General features: G+C 53.8%; 1 protein-coding gene across 14 annotated transcripts in view; it reads right to left on the bottom strand.

Moving 5' to 3' along the window:
* The window catches only part of NTRK3 (neurotrophic receptor tyrosine kinase 3), a 398,804-nt gene that overhangs the window by 215,166 nt on the left and 163,888 nt on the right, over nt 1-19,750 (bottom strand). For 2 of the 14 annotated variants that reach the window (XM_080651646.1, XM_080651647.1), the window contains one exon: nt 16,779-18,784. The exons of the other annotated variants lie outside the window; for them this stretch is intronic. In XM_080651646.1, the coding sequence (XP_080507772.1) occupies nt 18,666-18,784 (119 nt within the window). In that variant the 3' untranslated portion in view covers nt 16,779-18,665. Of the gene's footprint in view, nt 1-16,778; nt 18,785-19,750 lie in introns of those variants that run through there. 14 annotated transcript variants of the gene reach the window in all.

Genomic DNA, 19,750 nt, shown 5'->3' with positions numbered 1-19,750 from the left:
TGCCACTTGGACCCCTAAACAAAGTGCCTCTGTGGTCTGCGTCTGACACGGCTGGGCCAACACCAGGTCTCCCCTCCAGGGGACGCGTGCACCTTTGGAGGTCACGCCAAGGATGGAGGTCACGATCAAGGATGGAGACATGTGTTCCCACGCGGTGAGTAAGTAAATAGGAGGCCCCGCTCTGCTGTTGCTGGAAGCGGCGGAGAAAGAGGGTCAGCAGAGGACCGCCTGTTCTAGGGCAACTTCCAGCTCACGTTTCCTGACACGAGTTCAAAGAAAGAGGCTACAAAGTTCCGATGTGTCCCTGCCCCTAGGTGCTGCCTCTGGGAGCTCCATCATGAGTTCAGACGTTTACTGACACCAGAGCCCGACATCACACGCCGCTCCTTTTGTCTCCACGTCGCATGGGCCCTTCCATGGCGAGGGGACCCCTCTGGCTCTCATCAAGTGCTGACTGTCTGAGCCAAGAGTGCAGAGCAAGCCCCCGAGGAGAGCATCTGGAAGTGAGAAGCTAGGTGCTGAGCGATGAAGCTCAGGCTATGGCTGGGAATCTGTCCCTCCAACAACCTGCCGGCTCCCCTAGCCCCGCCTCTCCTGGCCTGGATGCTTCCTTTCAAACCTGCCGGGGACACACTCTCACTCAGAATGCCCACGCAAGGGCTCCCTCTGCATCCCAGTCTCCCCGGAGGCCCTTCCCCACCCGCAGCTGCCCAGGACGCCACCTCAGCCCCTCCTCCCTGGCGTCTGCCTCTGTCCCCAAGGCTGTCTGGCGGCATCATCCTCACCAGCAAACCCAGAGCTTAGCATGTTCACGGTCGTTCCTTCCAGCTGTGGAGCTCGGGGCTTCACCCAGGAGGTCAGAAAGCAGGAATGCCTATGAGAACCACAGGGTGAACCAGAGAGCTGGCCCCAGCCCACAATCACCCATTGGCCTTGCCCACCACCACCTACCGTGGCTCCAACAGAAAACGGAGTCCCTCAGAGACCTGGGCAGTCAGCCGCAGCAACATATCAAAATGTAGAAAAGCAAACACACAAAGAAGGACGGACGAGAAGTTCTAATTCGTTCATCCATCCACCCGGCCTTGTAAGTCAGCGCCAGTACGAGAACAAGGACAGTAAGGGAGGGCGTGGCTCTGGGTGTAACCTCACACTGGACACACCTTGGGAGCAGCACCGGACAATTCACTGGACCAGTCTCAAGCCTAGGTGTTGCCGGGAGTGAAGTTAGAAAATGTCCATCTCACTCAACTGTCCTGAGGGTTCGATGATATCACGTGTGTCCAGGGATGCATACGAAGCACCTGAGTGACCGAATGGCCGTGGAGGCTCATGGAGGAACACGCCAGCTCCCCCTCCCACCGGCCCACTCCTCCAACCTTCGATGCCCCTCCCTGATGGCTTCGTCTCTCTCTCTGTGCCTCGGCTTCCTCACCTGTAAAATGGGGACTTAAAAAAGGCACCTGTGCACGGAGTTGTGGTGCCCTTAAATGCTAAGAGGTATTAAATGCTGCCCAGCTGGCGTGGCTCAGTGGTTGAGTGTCAACCTATGAACCAGGGGGTCACAGTTTGGTTCCAGGTCAGGGCACGGGTTGTGGGCTCGATCCCCAGTAGGGGGCATGCAGGATGCAGCTTATCAATGATTCTCTCTCATTTCTCTCTCTCCCTTCCTCTCTAAAATCAATAAAAATCTTTTTTTAAATGTATTAAATGCATAGAACAGCGCAAGGGCACACAGAAGGTACTCAATACACATCAGCTACAGTGTCAACGCCTTCGAGGTCATTGTTAGTCTTAATTCTTAGTCTTTACTCTTCGCTCTGATATTTGAGAGCTCTGGCCCAAGTCACTGGGCTCCCTCCTTATAAATTCCTTCCATAAATGCATAGAACAGGGGCAGCGGATGGACAGGTTGGTCATTCACTGTTGGGGGTTCACCCCCCATTCCTCCATCTGGAGTCCCTTCCCACTTTCACCAGGAGGAATCCACCCCCATCACAAGAGGAGCTCTAACCCCACATCCTCCCAACCTTCTTTAGAAGATCTCTCTCCTCAGAACGTCTACTCCTAACACAAACACAGGCGCAGTAGGACCACCTCTGTTACTCTGCTGCTCCCCAGCGTAAACTCAACCCACCCCAGAGCGGCTCAGAGAAAACAGGCTCTAAACAGCCCTGCTGCCTCGGGGGAGCCAGGGCATCAGCAAAGGCCAGCGTTAGGACTCTTATGTAACAGACATGGGGTAGATTGAGGCGGGGAGTCTGGCTGCTTTATGGGGCCGCCAGCTCCCTCCCTCCTCCCAGCTCAGCACATACGCATCCCTTTCAGCCCCATCAGCACAAACCGCTCTGCTGCCTGCTCACCGTGTGCCCGCCCGTCCCTCCCAGCCAGGGCTCCCTCAGCTGGCCTCGGTGTAGCCCACGCCCAGACTGCAGAGGAGGAGCAGGCCCAGGGAGTCCGCAGCTGGGCCTCTTCCAAGGAGGATGTTCCCGTTTCCAGCTCCCACTCCTGCAGCGGAGACACCTGCCAGGCCTCCCCAAGCCCCTCCCCCGCTCCTTGCCACCCTCTCTACGCCTCTTCTCTGGTCCTCACTCTCTCCAGCTCTGTTTCTGATGGGGTTCACGGTCAGAGGTCTGAGCCAGTGGGTCTGGGCCACGGGGGCCCTGGGCGTGGGCAGCCCGAACTTGGCACAGCCTCCGAGGTCCCGGATCCCAGCCTCCCCGCCCTCCGCCAGGTGTTTTCCCACCACATCCTCGGAGCTCACTTCCAAGGCCCCCCCGCCCCACACCAGATGTTCCTCACGCTGGCCGGTACTTTCCTGGCCCGTCTCCTGAACCTCCTCCTACTCTATTATTCTTAAAAAAAAAAAAAAAAAAAAAGTCAAAACCGGTGGGATTCTGGGTGCCCCCTCCCCGGCCCCTGGAAGCCCCCGCAGGCTTGGCAGCTCAGAGGAGGTCTATTTGGGTTCACCAGGTTCCGAGTTTGCTGCCTCGTGGGCACCCAGTACAAACCCTGCCGTGGGGCCTCAGATCAGAAGATCATTCTTCCTAGTTCTCCTGGTGCCAAAAGAAACAGAGCCACAGAGAAGTCTGGGCCTTGAATGTTGTCAATAATGTTTTTTCTCTCCAGAAGGAAGATGCCAGAAGTTGGGGTCAAGGGTCTATCGGGCCTTAGCGGAGAATCGGGACAGGAGAGAAGGCCTCACTGGACGTCACTAGACTTGTGTCGGTGACAAGCAGCCACCTCTCCTTGTAAGGGCCGGACACCCTCAGGTGGCTTCCCAGACATCAAGATGGGGCCTCTGGGCACCTGCCTCAGGAATTCATAGAAGACACCCTTAGGAGCCCCATAAGAAACCATGCTCCCACCCCCACAGGGGCCGCAAACCCCACTTTCCGCCGGCCTTGGGGACGCCTCCCTCTCATTTTCCAAGAGAGATGATTGCTCGATGTGGAGACAAGTACACACCTTTATCTGCTGTGGCCGCCTCCACCCTAAGCCACTTCCACCTCGCCCTCCTGGCCCTTACACAGCCTTTTCTCTTTCTAACCCCGTGCCCACCTACTGCTTTTCTATGTAGGTGACTGGCCTTCATCTCTGGCCTGCGTTTTACTGCCTTTTGCAGCTGCTCTGCTCCTGTCCAATCCTCCCTCTCTCTCTCTCTGTCTCTTTCTCTGTTTCTCTCTCTCTCTCTCTGAAATAGACCACTACAGACTCACCAGGCAGGTGTGAAAGCTCCCACAGGCCGGGGCTGCTGTCCGCCTCCCGCCAGCTCTGAGAGGCCTGCCTCTGAGCGCAGCCCCTCCTGGCCCCAGGATTGCAGCCAAAGAAACTCTGTGACATAAGACACTGACCCCACCTACGAGCTGGTCCTTCCTCTCTGTGTCTTCTCCGGGAACTTAGCTGTTTTCTCACTTTCAGCACAAAGAGCACAGGGTCTGAGGAACCAGGCAGCTGAGGCCCGGCCCGCAAATGTGTCCCGTGTCAATGGCACATGGATGCCATCCTGGGTAACGTTTCCGTATCTGAGATACTGGGGCAAACACGTGTGATTCTCCAGTGCCTGCAGGTCCTGACTTGGGCAGAATGGTTTAGGAAATCCAAGTTATAAAAGCAGGAAGGAATTAAATATTTGGAATGAAGTCCGGTCATGGGGAAAAAAGTTATCTGCCAGAGAGCACAACCCCTTGATAAACGCCTCCCTGAAATAAGGAGACACCCCTGCAAAAGCTCCCCGCAGAACAGGGCTCGGTGAGCGGGTCTGTGCCCTGCCCTCATCACTGACTTAGCACGCGGGGGAGGCAGGCCGCGCTCCCCACCGGGGGTGCTGTCCCTCTGTTCCAGTTCCAGTTCCGTGGAGGTTGGAAATAAACAGATTAATAAATACAACCACCTAGACGTGTATTCATAAGTCTCCTGACAGGCACAGTGATCCCAAGGGGTCTGATTTCTCTGTAAGTCCTCTCATTTCTCATAAGCAATTCCCAGGGGTGTGGCAGGGAGGAGCGTGAACCTCAAGACTGCAGTGTCCTGGTCCTGCGGGGCTGAGAAGTGCTGTGACCATCCTCATCCCACCACAATGAGCTCTCACCGGGCAGGGGTCTCCTACCTGAGCTCCCAACCTACCGCCTCTCACTCCATGTCTCATCCCCGGCTCTGGAACATGGTCAGCCAGCCAGGCTCATTTTTAATAAAAAGTAAGGTAGGAGCCTGGCCGGCGTGGCTCAGTGGTTTATGTGTCGACCTATGAACCAGGAGGTCACGGTTCGATTCCCGGTCAGGGCACATGCCCGGGTTGTGGGCTCCATCCCCAGTAGGGGGTGTGCAGGAGGCAGCCGATCAGTGATCCTCTCTCATCATGGATGTTTCTCCCTCCCTCCCTCTCTGAAATCAATAAAAAAAAATTTTTAAAAAGTAAAGTAGGAACCTTGATGTTTCTCCCCTCGTTCAAATCTGAGCTTAGACTGAACGCCGAACTTCATCGCTTCATCACTGCTTACGGGATCTGATCCAGCCCCCCCCACCCCGACTCTCACGTCATCAGCAGCCCCTCCTCCACCGCCCTCCACTCCACCCACTGCCCTTCCTTCTCATCCCACACTTTCCATCCAGACAGTGGCCACCACCTGTCCCCGAAAGAATGCCCGCTCTGCAACCGTCCCACTGAAGGGCCGTTTCTATCACAGGGCACCACTGTGGTGATCGTGGAGAGCCTCTGCCATCGGGTGACTGTCTCACCGACCTCTGGGTCTGTTTACCAGCTGGTCTCCCTGTGGAGTGACGCTCCGGGAGAGCTGGCTCTGTGTGTCTGTCAGAGCCGTGCCCCAGCAGCTCAGCGCGTTAGCTGGACAGATGGGAGACTGCCGTGGCGGGTTTATTATCATTATCCCATCGGCCCCCGTGACTCTGAAACACTGAGTGAGGCGATCCGGAACCGGCTGAGGTGGCTGCAGCTTCCGCAGAACCGAATTCAGAAGCCAAGGCAGACAGAGCAATTATCAAACCAGGGCAGGGCCCGCAGGAGGGCAATCGCAGCTGAGTTCCTATCGGGCGTAAGAGCAGTCCTCTGAGCACAGAGTCCACCAGTGAACACAGGAATGTCAAAGCCATTGAAAACCAGAACCTCAGCTTCTCCATCTCCCCTGAAATCCTAATTTCTCCTCAACCTGAGGCCCTACACTCAGATGAGGGCTTGAGCGCAGCACTGACTCCCCGAACAGCAAAGGGCCGCCTCATCCACTGGGAAGCCCTCAGCTTCCTTTGCAATCAGGTGGGCCCCAGGAACCTCTTTCGAAGGTGATGGCGAGGAACCGGCAAGGTGTGGGGTGCACTCCGTCTCTGGACGCAGGGTGGGTGTGGGGCAACGGGGCCACCCCGTTCTGCCATGGCTGCCAAGTTCAGTTCTCAGCAGGACGGGGCACCGAGGACGAAGGAGCTGGCCTGCTACACTTCCCCGGCCGCATGCCGCCAGGCAACGTGAGGAGCAGACCCCGGGGAAATGTGCAGAGAAACTGAGATCCGCCAAGGCTCCCAGTGGGAACAGGTCGCGTTTGCCTCTTTGATGAGTGAAAGGTCATCCATACCTGGACCCCTTCCCAAGCAAGGCTGACCTGGGACCTCTTCCCAAGGGGCCAACAGGTAAACTGACTCACTCTCAGGTGACTCTGTTCTCTGCTTCGCTAAGGAAACAGAACGAAACGACCTCCATTCCCTTTCTCTTCCCATCCACCTATCTCCTTTCTATCTTGCCCCGCTGTCTTAGATGAATGACGGCTCTTTTTGCCAAGGTCAACCCCTCCACCCAAGCTTGCGTGGTCCGTTTCTTCCATCCAGTTTTGAATCTCGTGTTTACCTCTGTCCTTCGCACTGACATGTCACCTCCAGGATAAGGTTTCCCCGGCCTCATGAAAAGCAATGCTTGACCCTACCTGCCCTGGAAATCCCCCTTACGTCCCCCTTCATCACCAGACGCACGGACAGCCAGTTTACCCTCTCTCGTGCCATCTACCGATCTCCAGCTCTCTACGCGTTCCCAAGCCTTCACACCCTTTTACCACTTCACTCCCTGACCCACTGGTCACAAAGCCACGGGATCGCCTGAGGCCCCAACCGCAATGGCTTTTTCTTAGTCCTCACTCAACACAGGTGAATCTCAAGTCCTTCAGGGTCTGGCCAAGGCTTCCCTGAGCTCTGGCGACACTAGCTATCTTGCATAGCATGAGGGGATGCTCACGTATCGTCAGACACAGGTATGATCAGGATTCTGGGATCCCGGGAAGCGCAGACACACAGGTGTTTATCACGATGCTGTGCATGACTTCATTGTGCCTATAGCAGCGGCCAGATCAGAATCATCTTTGTTACCTGGATGCACAGCCCTGCACTTTGCAGGATGTTTAAATAGTCATTAAACCGCTGACTGTCATTAAGAGAATGTGTGCCACTGAGGCATAAAAAACCCTCGGTCAGTCGGTCGATCGTGTGGGTGAACTTCCAGGGAAACGGGAAACATTCCTTCCTAAGAGATCTTTAAAAGGAAAGGAGCATTTAATGAAGGCCTTGGCTAACAACTTTTGAAAACTAAACAGCTATTTTTCCGGCAGCCACCGTGCCGGGCGCTGTGGCGTTAGCAGACCTGCAGACTGACTCGCAGCGGCAGCAGGAACAGGAGGCGGGTGGGGGTGAAGCCAGGCAGGAAGTGAGCCAGCTCTGAGAGGCTACAGTCACAGGTCTGGCTGCGCTGTGCTGCCTGCGAGCCCCGCTCCCTGCCACGGGCACGGCGGGAGGGACTAAGCAGTAAAGGGGCACGGGTGAGTGGGTGAGGGTACCAGGCCTCCCTTTGGCCTGGCCTTCACCAGCCAACTCCTGCTCCACTCACTCACCACGGCTTCTCAGCAGTCACTGCAAGGGGGGAAGAGCGGGAACTCTGAGTCCCTTCCACCCTGCACATCCTTCATTCCCAGCGCCCTGGCTTCCAGGAGATGCCAGAGGGCCTCCGACGATGGCCACACACGCCTGAGTGGGCTTCCAGGGCTGGCGTCCACGGCCCCGCCCTCACCTGGCAGCCAGGGAGGACCAGCCCGCAGGGATCCTGGAACACATATGGCACCTTGGCAGCCGCCCCTGACAGATGACCCACACAGCCTGCCTGGCTGTGGGAAGCGACACAACCTAATGGCACTATCGGTCGCGACGTCCATGCTCCTCCCAGGACCAGTGTCTTCCCCTTCATGCCGCCCCTTATGCTTGTCTGTGCCCAGGATGCCTGGGTTCCTTCCGAGTCACCTGCTGTGTCGTCCACGCGTCTTGCCTTTCCCCGGGGCCTGGTCTCCAACAGACACAGCCCAGGGAGACGGAAGGGGGGACGGTAAATGCCTCTTGCCTGGTCAGCTTCTACCCACAGTCACCCCAGAAGGACACTAAGGGCCCTTGTAAGTATATTTTTATTTATTTCAGAGAGGGAGGGAGAGGAGAAACATCAATGATAAGAAAAGCATGGAACGGCTGCCTCCTGCACGCCCCCTTCTAGGGATGGAGCCCACAACCCAGGCATGTGCCCTGACCGGGAGTCAAACTGTGACCTCCTGGTTCATAGGTCAACGCTCAACCACTGAGCCACACTGGCTGGGCTCTAAGGGCCTTTCAGAGAAAAAAAGGAGGGGGCGTGTTGGAACCCTGAACATGGCTCTGCTGTCACCACTGAGCACCACAAGAGAGAAAACACCGCTATCCCTTGGCCTCAAAAGCTGCCAATTTGGATAATCTCATGACCAACCTCTCTACCCCTCATCTTTCCACTGCTATTCCCTTCTATTTGCTCTAGCTGCCGACTTCTCTCCAGGGTGGGCCCCTCCTCCGCCTGGAGCCCAGATCAAGGGTTGGCTGCAAATGCCTCGCTCTGAATTGTCTGTGGCCTTTTACACCAGCGTCACTCCCTATGGCTGTGACCCACTCGATGCGTTCCCGGGAGGCTGCCTGCTTAAAGGCCAGGGCAGGAGGTCGGTATGCATCGGGCATGCCTCCCGACCCTCACTCTGACCTTGAGAAAGTCAAGGGCCACGCTTGGTTAGTCGTCTGTACAACACACAGTATTAGCAGCTCCATTCAGAATGCCATTAACATTTCTGGACTAGACAGCTCAGGATCCCCAGCCCTAAAAAGCAGTAAGGCTCTGGCCAAATGACCCATGGGAGTTACCTGGCCCTGTATCATTATATTTAGGCCCGGCCAGCGTGGCTCAGAGCTCGAGCATCGACCTACGGACCAGAAGTCATGGTTCAATTCCTGGTCAGGGCACATGCCCGGGTTGTGGACTCGATCCCCAGTAGGGGACATGCAGGAGGCAGCCGATCCATGATTCTCTCTCACTGATATTTCTCTCTCTCTCCCTCTCCCTTCTTCTCTGAAATCAGTAAGACAATATATTTTTTTAAAGATTATCTTAAAAAATATATTTAGGTTCAACCCATTTCAGTTATTTACAAGAGCAAAACACTGTAAAGAAATTAAATGAATCTGGATACACCAATCAATGGGATAGTGTGTACTGCTTCTGATGTCCTCCCCATGGTAGCAGGCAGCAGTACCTCACTTCTTCTTATCATTGAGCGGTCTCCCATCATGTGTGTGCACCACGGATTGTTCATCCATTCATCAGCTGATACACGTTTGGGCTGTTTCTACTTTTTGAGTATTCTGAAAAATGCTACTATCAACATTTGTGTACAGTTTGCGCGCGCGCGTGTGTGTGTTGAATATATCACCTATACAAAAATGTTTATGTTGCAAAAGATTGGTTAAATGGCACATGCAAACACTCTTATGAAAAAGGCAGTAGCAGCATAATGTGAGTGTGCAGGTGCAGGCAGAATGACTCCATTCTGGTAAGTAATGGAGTACGCACCTAGGGAAGCTCAGAGGGCAGGTAGCGCCAATGGGAACGGTGCTCTGGGTGACGGATGGTGGATAATTTACATGTTTGTGTGCTTTCCTGGATTTCAAGAGATTTTCTACTGTGAACATAAGTTACTTCTATAATCAGAAATAAAAACACCACCACCACAGTGTTATTAGAAGGGAAAAACCTTCCCATTCAATTTCGCTGGGGTCTTTCCCTCTCTGTTGCAGAAAGCTATCCTCCCAACAGCCCACGAATGAGGGAGGGCAGGGTGCAGCCCATGTCTGTCTGTCTGTCTTTCTCTGTCTCTCTCCCTTCCCCTCTCCCTCTGTCTCACTCGGTCACAGCATCTAGAAAACTGCAGATCCCCAATAAATACCAATCAATTTTGAAGGCCTCAGGGTCAGTCTCCATGGCAACCTGACAAGGGCATGCCGCTGTATGAGCACTGCCCGAGCGTGGACACGGTCCAGGAGGAGGAATGCCAGCCTTAAGCAGCCCGGGTTGTCAAAGGACCGTGCTACCGAGCTGGGTGCCAATGGCATTGGGCTTCCCAAGGCTGCAGGGAACGGACATCTCTCTAAACAAGGGAACGCCTCAACGATCATCCCACTTGTGGGGTTCTCTGAGCTGCCATTTCTATCTACGCAGCTGCAAACAGATATCACGATTCAGTGACTTTAAGAACTACATTTAAGCCCAGCTGGTGTGGCTCAGTGGTTGAGCGTCGACCTATGAACCAGGAGGTCATGACTCAATTCCCAGTCAGGGCACATGCCCGGGTCCGGGCTGGGTCCACAGTGTGGGGCGTGCAGAAGGCAGCCGACCAATGATTCTCTCTCATCATTGATGTCCCTCTCTCTCTCTCCCTCTCTCCCCCTTCATCTCTGAAATCAATAAAAATGTATTTATTTAAAAAAAAAAAAAACAACTACATTTAACCTTCCTCCATGCTTACCTCACATGCAATCCCATCATACCGCCTCAAAACTACTCACTTGTCTGCACCAGGCCGGTCCCTTACACGCCCACATCACTGAAAGCAGGGAGCGGAGGGAAACAACGGGGACGACCTTTCTGAGCGGTAGCTAGGTCTGAGAGTATAAAAATAAGTACATTTTCAGAGTTTCAGAACAGGAGTGTCACTGTGACATTTTCACTGCAGAACGTTCTCTAGGTTCTTTGAGGTAGAGGAAAAAAAAGTCTGGAGAAAAAGCAAAAGTATTAGTGTTTGTAATAAAAGCAATGCATCCTGGAGACCACATTGCTTGTTTGAAGGTTTACTGATGGTCTCATTTGCATGTTGATTAGGTCCTCCTCAACACCCCAAATGGTCCCCAAAGTGGCTCCGTTCGTTTGCGCCTCCCGAGAGTGTCAAGGGTGTGCAGAAAGCATGAGTGGGAGAGGGACCAGAGCACGTTGGTGTTACGTGTGGAAAGGGAACGTAGGGCATCTGAAGCTTGTAATTTTAAACTGAACTGCAATTTGGGGATTATTAGTGGGTTTCAATTAGCCATGCTATAGAATCAGGGCATGATTATCAACCAGAAGCTTTTTTTTTTTTTTTTAACATTTAAGCAACATCACTGACCAACATAAACAGACGAAAAGACACCATTCCTTCCAGCTTCACCACCAAAACTTCCATCACTTCTGTGTTTCCTTTTAATTCCTTTACCTCCCTTTTCTCCCCACTCACAAGCCATCACCCCCGACTACGCAGGTACGCAAGTGTTTTGAACACGTGGTATCCTTCATACACCTGCACACCCAGAAGAGGAAGGTAAAACGTGCCTCCCTTTGTTTCAGATGGAACAACTGAGAAATAATACCCCCTCCCAGATCAACACGGCCAATTGCTGGCCTGGCCCAAACCAAGATGCTGTGCACCCATGCTGAGCAGGGTCCCCCGAGTCCTTGCTTGAGGAGGCACGGGCTGGAAGCCGATGGGGTGGGAAGAGGTCCTGAGGGACGTGCTGAAGACCTTTCACGAGAGAGAGGGAACTCCTGCCTTTTGCAACCATGATTTCTAGAAAGTGCCTCCCCTCCGCTCCCATATCAAAGGACGTGCATTCTCTTAATTAAATTAGCAATAGTGATGATGATGACAATAGATAACTCAAAGAGAGGCCAATACCACGTCACCAAGTAAGAGAAGTTTTACGAGTTCAAAGGCAGGGCAGCTAAGTAATGGAAAGTGAACTATTATCTGAAGCCTGGCTGCTTCCATCTTCTGCGCTATAAATAATTCAGCGTTTTCTTTTTCTCTTAAATATCACAAAACCGCGTCGGAATCTTTATGTGAAGGGTTTGGCTGTGGCCCTCTCTCCCTGCTCCTCACCCTCCCTAACCGGCCCCGGCAACTCCCAGGAGAGCAACCCCTCAAGCTCTCACATTTATTCTTTGACATTTCAGACTATTTGTCAGGCAGAGCTGCCTTCTTGAGATCAAAGTCGGAAAATCTCGAAGAGAACTCCCACTTGGCCCTGTCCTGCTGCGACAGAGAGGGTCGGTTAACCCCGGAGCGTCTGCTTCCTTCCTCATCCAGAGAAGTCCCCCAGGCCCAACCCAAATGATGGCTCTCTCTCTCCGTCTTTCTACCTTCCTCTTGCTTCCAAGCCTCCCCAGCATTCAGGAGGGGGCAAAGGTCCTTCTTCCAGGGCGATCACCAAGGCACTGAGCAGAGAGAGTCAGATCCAAGGACCAAAAGATGTCCCCCACTCAGAGACAATACTGACTCCTGGGGGCACCTGTCCAGGCAGAGTCTTTCATCTAAGCTCAGAGACAAATATGGAACAGGGAAAGGCAACTTACCCCAAGGCATTTGGTTAGTAGCAGTGCAACACTGGGCTCCAGGTCTTCGTTTCTGTGTGCTACCACTAGGGGGTGCCACCTCCACCAGCCCGGAAGGGTGGCCAGGGTTAGGGCTGGAGTCTTAGGCACTTATGTGAAGCGACTTACCATTTTCTTCCGAGAGATCACAGGGAAGGTTTCCTGTACCTGCCCGCCAGCTCCCAGATCATTTCTGTGTCTGTGCAAAGCAGAGGGCAGCGGGAGTGGGGACTGAGCCTGCAGCTGGCCTAAGGCGTCGGCGTCGGGCTGTGCTGTTCATCTTATTTATCGGAAGGTTGGTGGTTGGTGAACACATCTGCTTGGTTCTTCTTTGAAAAGCTTCTCACCGCCTCACAACTCAGTTTTTCTAAAGTGTGTGTGTCAGTTTATTAACAGGTGTTAAATGAAGGGCATTCTGTGTTCCGTTACATTTGGAATGTGACTTAAAGCAGGACTTGTCAGAGCCTTTAGTATTCTTACGTGCACTTGCGAATCTACAACAGGTAGCTATGGCAACAGTCTCCAAAGTTACCTGATTGGACTCGTAGCATTTTGCGAGACTAAGAGGAAGCAGCGCTGCAGCCAGTGGAAGGGGGGCACTTGATCCCCACAACATCACTTACCTAAAAACTAGAGGCAGAGGACGAGGTGTCTCTGCAAGTTGGGGGTTTCAAATGAAGAGAGAACCGTGTTGCAGAAACTGGAGCTTTGCCCAGAAAACTTATCAGTTCGTGTGGGACGATGGCTGGCCAAGTGGTTGATTCAATAAAAGTATTAAGGTGGCCAAAGACATCTTCCTGAAACTGCGAGGGGCTTACTGTGTTTTTCTAAACGACCAGATCGGCCATTTGGCATTAAAGGTATGAGGCGGCAATTGCCCGTTACAGTAGCGAGAAATGTCAAACTTACAGCCATTAAGATTGAACGATGCCATGAGTCGTTCAGACATGGGCTGGGAATTTAAATTCTCCCAGGAAGGACCTTCTCGGACACATGCTCCATGGGAGGTGTCTCCTCGGCTCCTCGGGGACTCAGGTTCTCACTGGCCGGCTTTGCGCCTGGCTCGTCTGGAATGACAGGCTTCGGTCCAGAGCTGTGGCCCCAGAGGGGGGCAAGCAGAGAGAGTCAGGGGCCCCGCTGTGTCGTCTCAGCCAGCCTGAGCGTTCAGAGACTAATGCTCAGGACAAAAATTGCTTAGAGCAGCCGTGGGCAAACTACGGCCCGTGGGCCGGATCCGGCCCGTTTGACTGTTCTATCCGGCCCGCGGAGCCAAAAGAGCGGAGGGTTCTCTTGCTCTCCCCTCCGCTCCTTTACTTTGAATTTATATTAGTTCACACAAACACTCCATCCATGCTTTTGTTCCGGCCCTCTGGTCCAGTTTAAGAACCCATTGTGGCCCTCGAGTCAAAAAGTTTGCCCACCCCTGGCTTAGAGATTGCTTTTCGGGCTCTGTCATGTGAATTTTCTCAGAATTAACGCCTAAGGCATGCTGACACTTTGGTGTGTACATAAGACATCAGCTGGGCTTAGCTAGCCTGGACTCTGGCATGTTCCTGCTCCCTGCGACTGTCTGTAGGAGGGCCCTGGACCCAGACTTGAGGACTCGCTGTCCTTGACTTTGGCAGCAGGAGGGCAGATCTTGGAGCCTGCCTGTCTGGCGAGTGCTGAGAAAGACTGGATATGAGAGGGCCTTTGCAGGTCCAGGGGTCTCCTGGGCCCCGTCAGCTTCAAACTCGGGACTCTCCGTGGTATGCGTCCCTGACAGCCTCAAGAACCTGGCGGTGTGAAGTACACGCCTCCCTGGGCCACTGAGAAAGACCGTGTCCAGACTCTGTACATGGACGCCATTCCTCCAACAGCACCTGTGAACCCTGTCCCCAACCCTCCACCCTCTCTTTCCCTGGCAGGTCCGTTTGGGGGTCAAGATCGCATGCTGTTTGGCCAAAAAGCTGTCGCAAGCCTTGCAGAGTGAAGAACGTTGTGATGCAATTCTAACACAGCACTAGGACTGAAAGAGACCAGAACCGTGTGAGCTTCCCAGTATGAACGTCAGTGGCATTTCCGAGCCCGTGAAAGAATTATCACCAGGCTACGTGGGGAGCAATGAGGTCACCTTACTGGGAACAGGTCCTTGCCCTTCTCACTGCAGAATGAACTTGGGACAAGAGGCAGGGAGACCATGGTGTCTTTTTTAAGGGAAACAGGCCAACTGCTCCAGGGAGGCCGCCAAAGGAGGACCCGGCTCCATTTTGCTACCGTGGTAGCAGCACGTGGGTGGCAGGAACCAAGAGAAAGGGAGAAGCACAAAGGCAAGTCGGTTGTCCCTGTTAGCCACCAGGTCCTCCGGTGGTCCTTACCAAAGTCAGGCTCGGGGGCGTTTTCTGAGCCAACGTGATGCTCTGACCCTCAAACTCCTTTGTCCTCAAAGCCCCTCCACAGCTGAGCAGGGAGTTCTAACCGGCCCTCCAAATCCTCAGACATCAATTGGCATCGCTCTTAGACGGGGGTAAAAGGGAGAACTGCTCAGTGTCTTTGCCTCTCACAAGAGCCAAGCCAGCTCCCTTCTCGTCTCCTCCACATGCCCCTCTCTCCACCCTCAGCCAGATCAAAGCCAGGCGCATGTACGTCAGAGGGGCCTTGAGCAGCTCCCATTTGCACAGAGTCATGGGAAAACACCACGATCCTGAGACACCCCGGGCTGCCTCTGGGACCATGTAGGAAGCTCATGCATCTCCTGCTTTCTAGGCTCAAGTTTCCTCAAAATCCTCAGCCAGGATGTCTCTACAGCTCTGGCTGTTCTCTGGGAAGCTGGTGACTCGGCCTTTCCTCTCTACTTGCAATGGTCCCAAAGCCTTTCCAAATCGGACCTGCACACACCTGGTCATGCCGTGGGCTGGAGGCCTTTGACACAGACTCCCGGCCATCAGCATCCTCTGTGCCCTGTAGGATCCGTGCTTCTCAGAGATCCTCCTGGGAGCCAGCACGCCCCAGTCCACGGCTAGCCCACAGCTTCCTCATCCTCCCAGTTCTCTTCATCCCCCACCCAGAGCACACAGCACCTGAACACAGCATTCATTCCCACCCACCTGAAAGTGCGGGGGTGAGGAGGACCCACCCCCTCACATACACATCATGACAGGAGGCACAAGTGTCCTGATGGAACGGGACAGGATGAGGAGAGGTGTGAGACCTTGTCTCCCCGAGCAAGAGCTGGAATCCCAACGGGAAAAGGGGGTCACTTCAGGAAAGCTTTACCCACTGAAGAGGAGGAATTGAAATTGAAATCCTACCCCGATGGGCCTCAGAATTCTGATGGCATCTCTGAAGCACCCCAAAAGCAGACAAGGAACCTTATCTCGTCAGTACATCTCCTTCAGCTCACTTTTGGGGCCAAGTAGGAGTGGAGGAGGCGGCTTCTTTAGCTCTGGGAATACACTGTCAGATCTAGACTATTTTCCTGGGAGGTGGGAAGTGCAGGGGTGGGAAGAAGACTTCTAAAGGCGAATGCTGAGTCAGAGCCAGCCAAGGAAACTGGGGGCTGCAGGCAGCTTCACCCACGTCACCAGCGGTAGCGTGGGAAGTGGTGGGCAGGAAGAGCTGGGAGGGTGGCTCCCCATCACTTTATCCTCTTCGCTGCCCTGTCACCCCTGCTACTGCTACCCTGAGGAGTTTTCCCTCTGTCCCTTCCGGGGAGCCTAAAAGGAAGGATTATAGGTTACAGAAGGCATTTCCACCTTTCCAGCTATGATGGAGCCCAGGACCAAGAGCACAGAAGTGCCCAGTTAGCCTGCTGTTCTCAATAGGACCCCAGGACTCCCTTACCTCCCTCTCTGGCAGCCACACGAGACCTTCCATGAGCGTTTAGCCCGAGAGAGAGAGAGAGAGAGAGAGAGAGAGAGAGAGAGAGAGAGTGAGTGTGTGTGTGTGTGTGTGTGTGTGTGTGTACGTGCTTGCATGCATGGGGTGTCTCTATAAATGATCTGCAGGTTGGCCCATCTTCCTCTGGGCAAGGTCACCGCCCCAAGGCCCACAGGGAGGAGGTAAAACCACTCCCATCCCACTGGTTTGCTGGTGCATTAAAGATAAAGGAACCGTCAGCCCCACTCCCAGACACCCCTACACATCCACTCTGAAGAAAGGGTCTCCATAGGCCTTGGTGCTTAGACAACACAAGTGTCCCCCAGCCACCAAGAAGCCACGAGTCTCAATCGCGTGAGTTGTGTCTGGGGGAGTCAGGAGGAATCTGGCTTCTGCCTCTAGTGCTGTGTGACCCCGGGTGAACCACTCGACCTCTCTGTGCCTGTAATTCCTTCTTAGTTAGATGAGGAAACACTTCATAGGATGGACTTGACCTATCTGAAGGAGCCTCAATGACAGCCACCAAAGGAACAGACTATAAACACCTTTGGAAACAGGACTTGGGCTAAAAAACTTCTTTAAAAGATTAACAGTAAAATGGGGGGGGGGGAATGTGGGTAGCTTAGAACTTCTATATCTTCCATATTCTTTGCAAAATTGCCAAATAAGAGGTCTGATCCAGCCATTTCATTAGAAAATAAAGTGTTTATTAAGAAACTATACACTGAACACTCCTATAAGTCTCTGTGGAAACACAACGCCCCATTGTGATAGCACAAGGTGAGGAAAATGGCAGAATAAAAGATGCTGGGATGGATGGAGCCTGGGAGGCTGGAAATGAGGTAATGATTACAATAATTAAAAAACATCACCCTCAAGCTTGCTCCTTAAAGCCACACTCAGGAGGAGGCCTGGCCCACGGGGCTGGCAGGACACAGTGGGGAACAGCCTGACATGAAGCAGGGTGGTGGGGAGCTGGGAGGGGCCGGACAAGCACACACCTCGTGGCCCTGCAGAGACCCCGAATCCCCAGGTGATACTTGGGACTCGGGTGCCTGGGAGACCACCCCAGATACTGGGCAAGAACTTGGAAAACGTGGAGTTTGTAAATCCCATGGGAGCGTCTGCAGGATCAGGCTGGGCACCTGGTATGAAGGGCCACCATGCACAGGACCAGGACATCAATCCTAAGCGGGAACCCTCACCCCAGGCAAGTCCGCCAAAGGCAGAGAATCTGTGACCTAGAGCTGTGCATCGCCACCCAAACTCAGTGGGTTCGATCCACCACCATTGGGCCCTAGGACCTCCCTGGGGGAGGTGCCCTGCTCCAGGCTCTCTACCATCCAGGGGCAGCCTGGGCGGGACGGGATGCGGAGAGGTGTGATTTGGGTCCACCCCAAAGTCCTCTCACCAATGTGGCAGCAAATCTGGGAGAGGTTCAGACCCTACAACTGTGCCTTTTTTTTTTTTTTTAAATCAAAGCAGGGGACGTCCCTTCCCTCTCCCAGTGGGTCAGGTTGAAAATGGGGACGCCACCTCCACACTGGGAGAGGGCAGCCGTGGGGTAAGGCCTGAGTCAGAGGGTGCGCACACATCGTGACCAGGGAGCGGGATGACACTTCACTGGCGCCTTGGGAGGGGTTGGGGAGGCCTGGTTTTACTTCTCTTCCCCTTCAGCTCCTCTTGGCCTTGACATGGTGATTCCATTGGATTCCACAAGTGCTCAGAGTCAAGAACAAGTGAAACGGGGAAGAGACCGATCCTGGAACCATGGACTACCAGAAAGGGCCTTGGTCCCTGGTCGGCCAGTTCACAGGCAGGACCTCCTGCGGCCCAAGGTGTCGCATTGCAGACCTAGGGGCCAAGGAGGAGCCCCGGGGGTCCTCCTCTCCAAGGAGTTTCTAACGCCACACGCACTGTGAGCCGCTCCAGAGAGAAGAGGAAGCAGGGGGGACTGTGTCCAAAAATATATAGGTCTGGTTTTCTCCACCAAAAATAAAAGCACAGAAAACAACTGGGTTTCCATTCTTTCCTCTGAGACCTAATCTGGTGCCAATACTCGGGCCTGGCTCCCCCTCCTCGCACCGCCGGCTCCACCTCTGCTTAGATGCTCTTCCCCACTGGAGGCTGCGGGCGACGAGGTGGCTCAGAGGTGAGCCAGGGAGACCCCAGGCTTCCAGGCAGGGCAAGTGAGGCTGGAGCGAAGCTGGACTTCAGCAGGCTTTCTTGTGGTGGCTGGGCCGTTTTTGCAAAGCAAGAGAATGGCTAGCGTGTTTAAAGGATGGTTCCTGGTGCACAGGTTTGGAATTCTCTTTATTGGCTCTAAAGATGGTGGCGGGAGCTGCCTCGGAGGCCAGACAAAGAGGAACACAGTGATGGCTGGAGGGAGAGGGCGACCCTGCCAGTGTGGATGGGGAACACCCGTCTCGGTGGTGGTCAAGGGTGTGGGCACCCGTGGCTCATGCAGTTTCTACTTAGCATCCCCGGATCCAAAGAGAACAAGGCCTAGAGCTTCCAACCTCTCAGAAGGGCCAGCCTACCCAGGTGGCATCAGAACAGGGAGGCTTTAAAGGAGTTTTTAAAAGCCATGACGTCCTTTGCTGAAATAAACATTGACATCCTCAACATAGATGCCATGGTTAAGAGGCTTGGAATGTCCAGGAAGGCTTATTGGATTCAACATAATTTCTCTGAAACCTATAAAAAACAAAAACAAAAACAAAACAGAAAAACAGAAAAAGGCAAAATAAAGTAAAAAACCAAAACCCCCAAAGAAGATCAAAACTAGGAGGGCAAGCAGAGAGGGAGCTTGAAAGGGGGAGAACGGGAGATACGGGCACAGATACACGGGAAACAGCAACATGAACTGTCAGCCGAAGGGAAGGAGAGGAGGAGGGAATTAACTTAAAGCCAAGCATGGTCAGAGAAACCGGAAACACTCCATTTTGCTGCAGCCTCCACTGAACCCAGGAAGGGAAGTGAGCAAACTATTCGGGGGCTTGGCCTCGGCTTGTCAGGGGAAGAGTGGGAGCGGCCTCGTCTCAGTGGGAGGAACCCCGATGATGCCCTGATGGGAGGACGCTTTCTCAGAACTGACATTCTGAAGGGACACTGGAGGGCCATTTCTAACCCGAGCTGGGGTGGCAGACCACCTGTGACCACACTGGGGGGTCAGGAGGGAACCGTGCACTTCCAAGCCTGCCGCTCTTTCTCATGGACTTTTCCTCTCATTTCTCCAGGAAGGGGTAGGAAATGACAGCTGACCTCTCCGCCGTCTCATAATCTCCAATCTTATAGGGGGTGGACTGTCCTCAGTAGCCCTGGGGCCAATGGGCCATGGGCAGCCTCAAGCAAGGAGGGCTTCCATGGCAGCTCAGCTCCGTTCTGGCCACACCGCCATGGATGAATGGGGGTGTCCAGAGAGGCGGGTGTTCCTGATTGCACCTCCAAAAGGAGGTTTTTCTGTTAACATCAGGTCAAGACAATGTTGGTAAAATAATGTCTATAAAAAGTGTGTGTGTTTGCCTGTGCATCATGGGCAGCTGGAGGTGGGGGTATGATGGAGAGAGATTGAATAGGTTGCGTTGAGGCTTCTCCCTCCTTCTCATCTAAACAGAGTGGAGTCATCTTGGATGTGGGGAGCCCCCCTCTGCAGGAAGCAGG

This window comes from Plecotus auritus (genome assembly GCF_963455305.1).
Source record: "Plecotus auritus genome assembly, chromosome: 15".
NCBI classification, from domain to species: Eukaryota; Metazoa; Chordata; class Mammalia; order Chiroptera; family Vespertilionidae; genus Plecotus; species Plecotus auritus.
The sequence above is the reverse complement of the archived record's forward strand: the minus strand, read 5'-3'. Positions and strand labels throughout refer to the sequence as shown.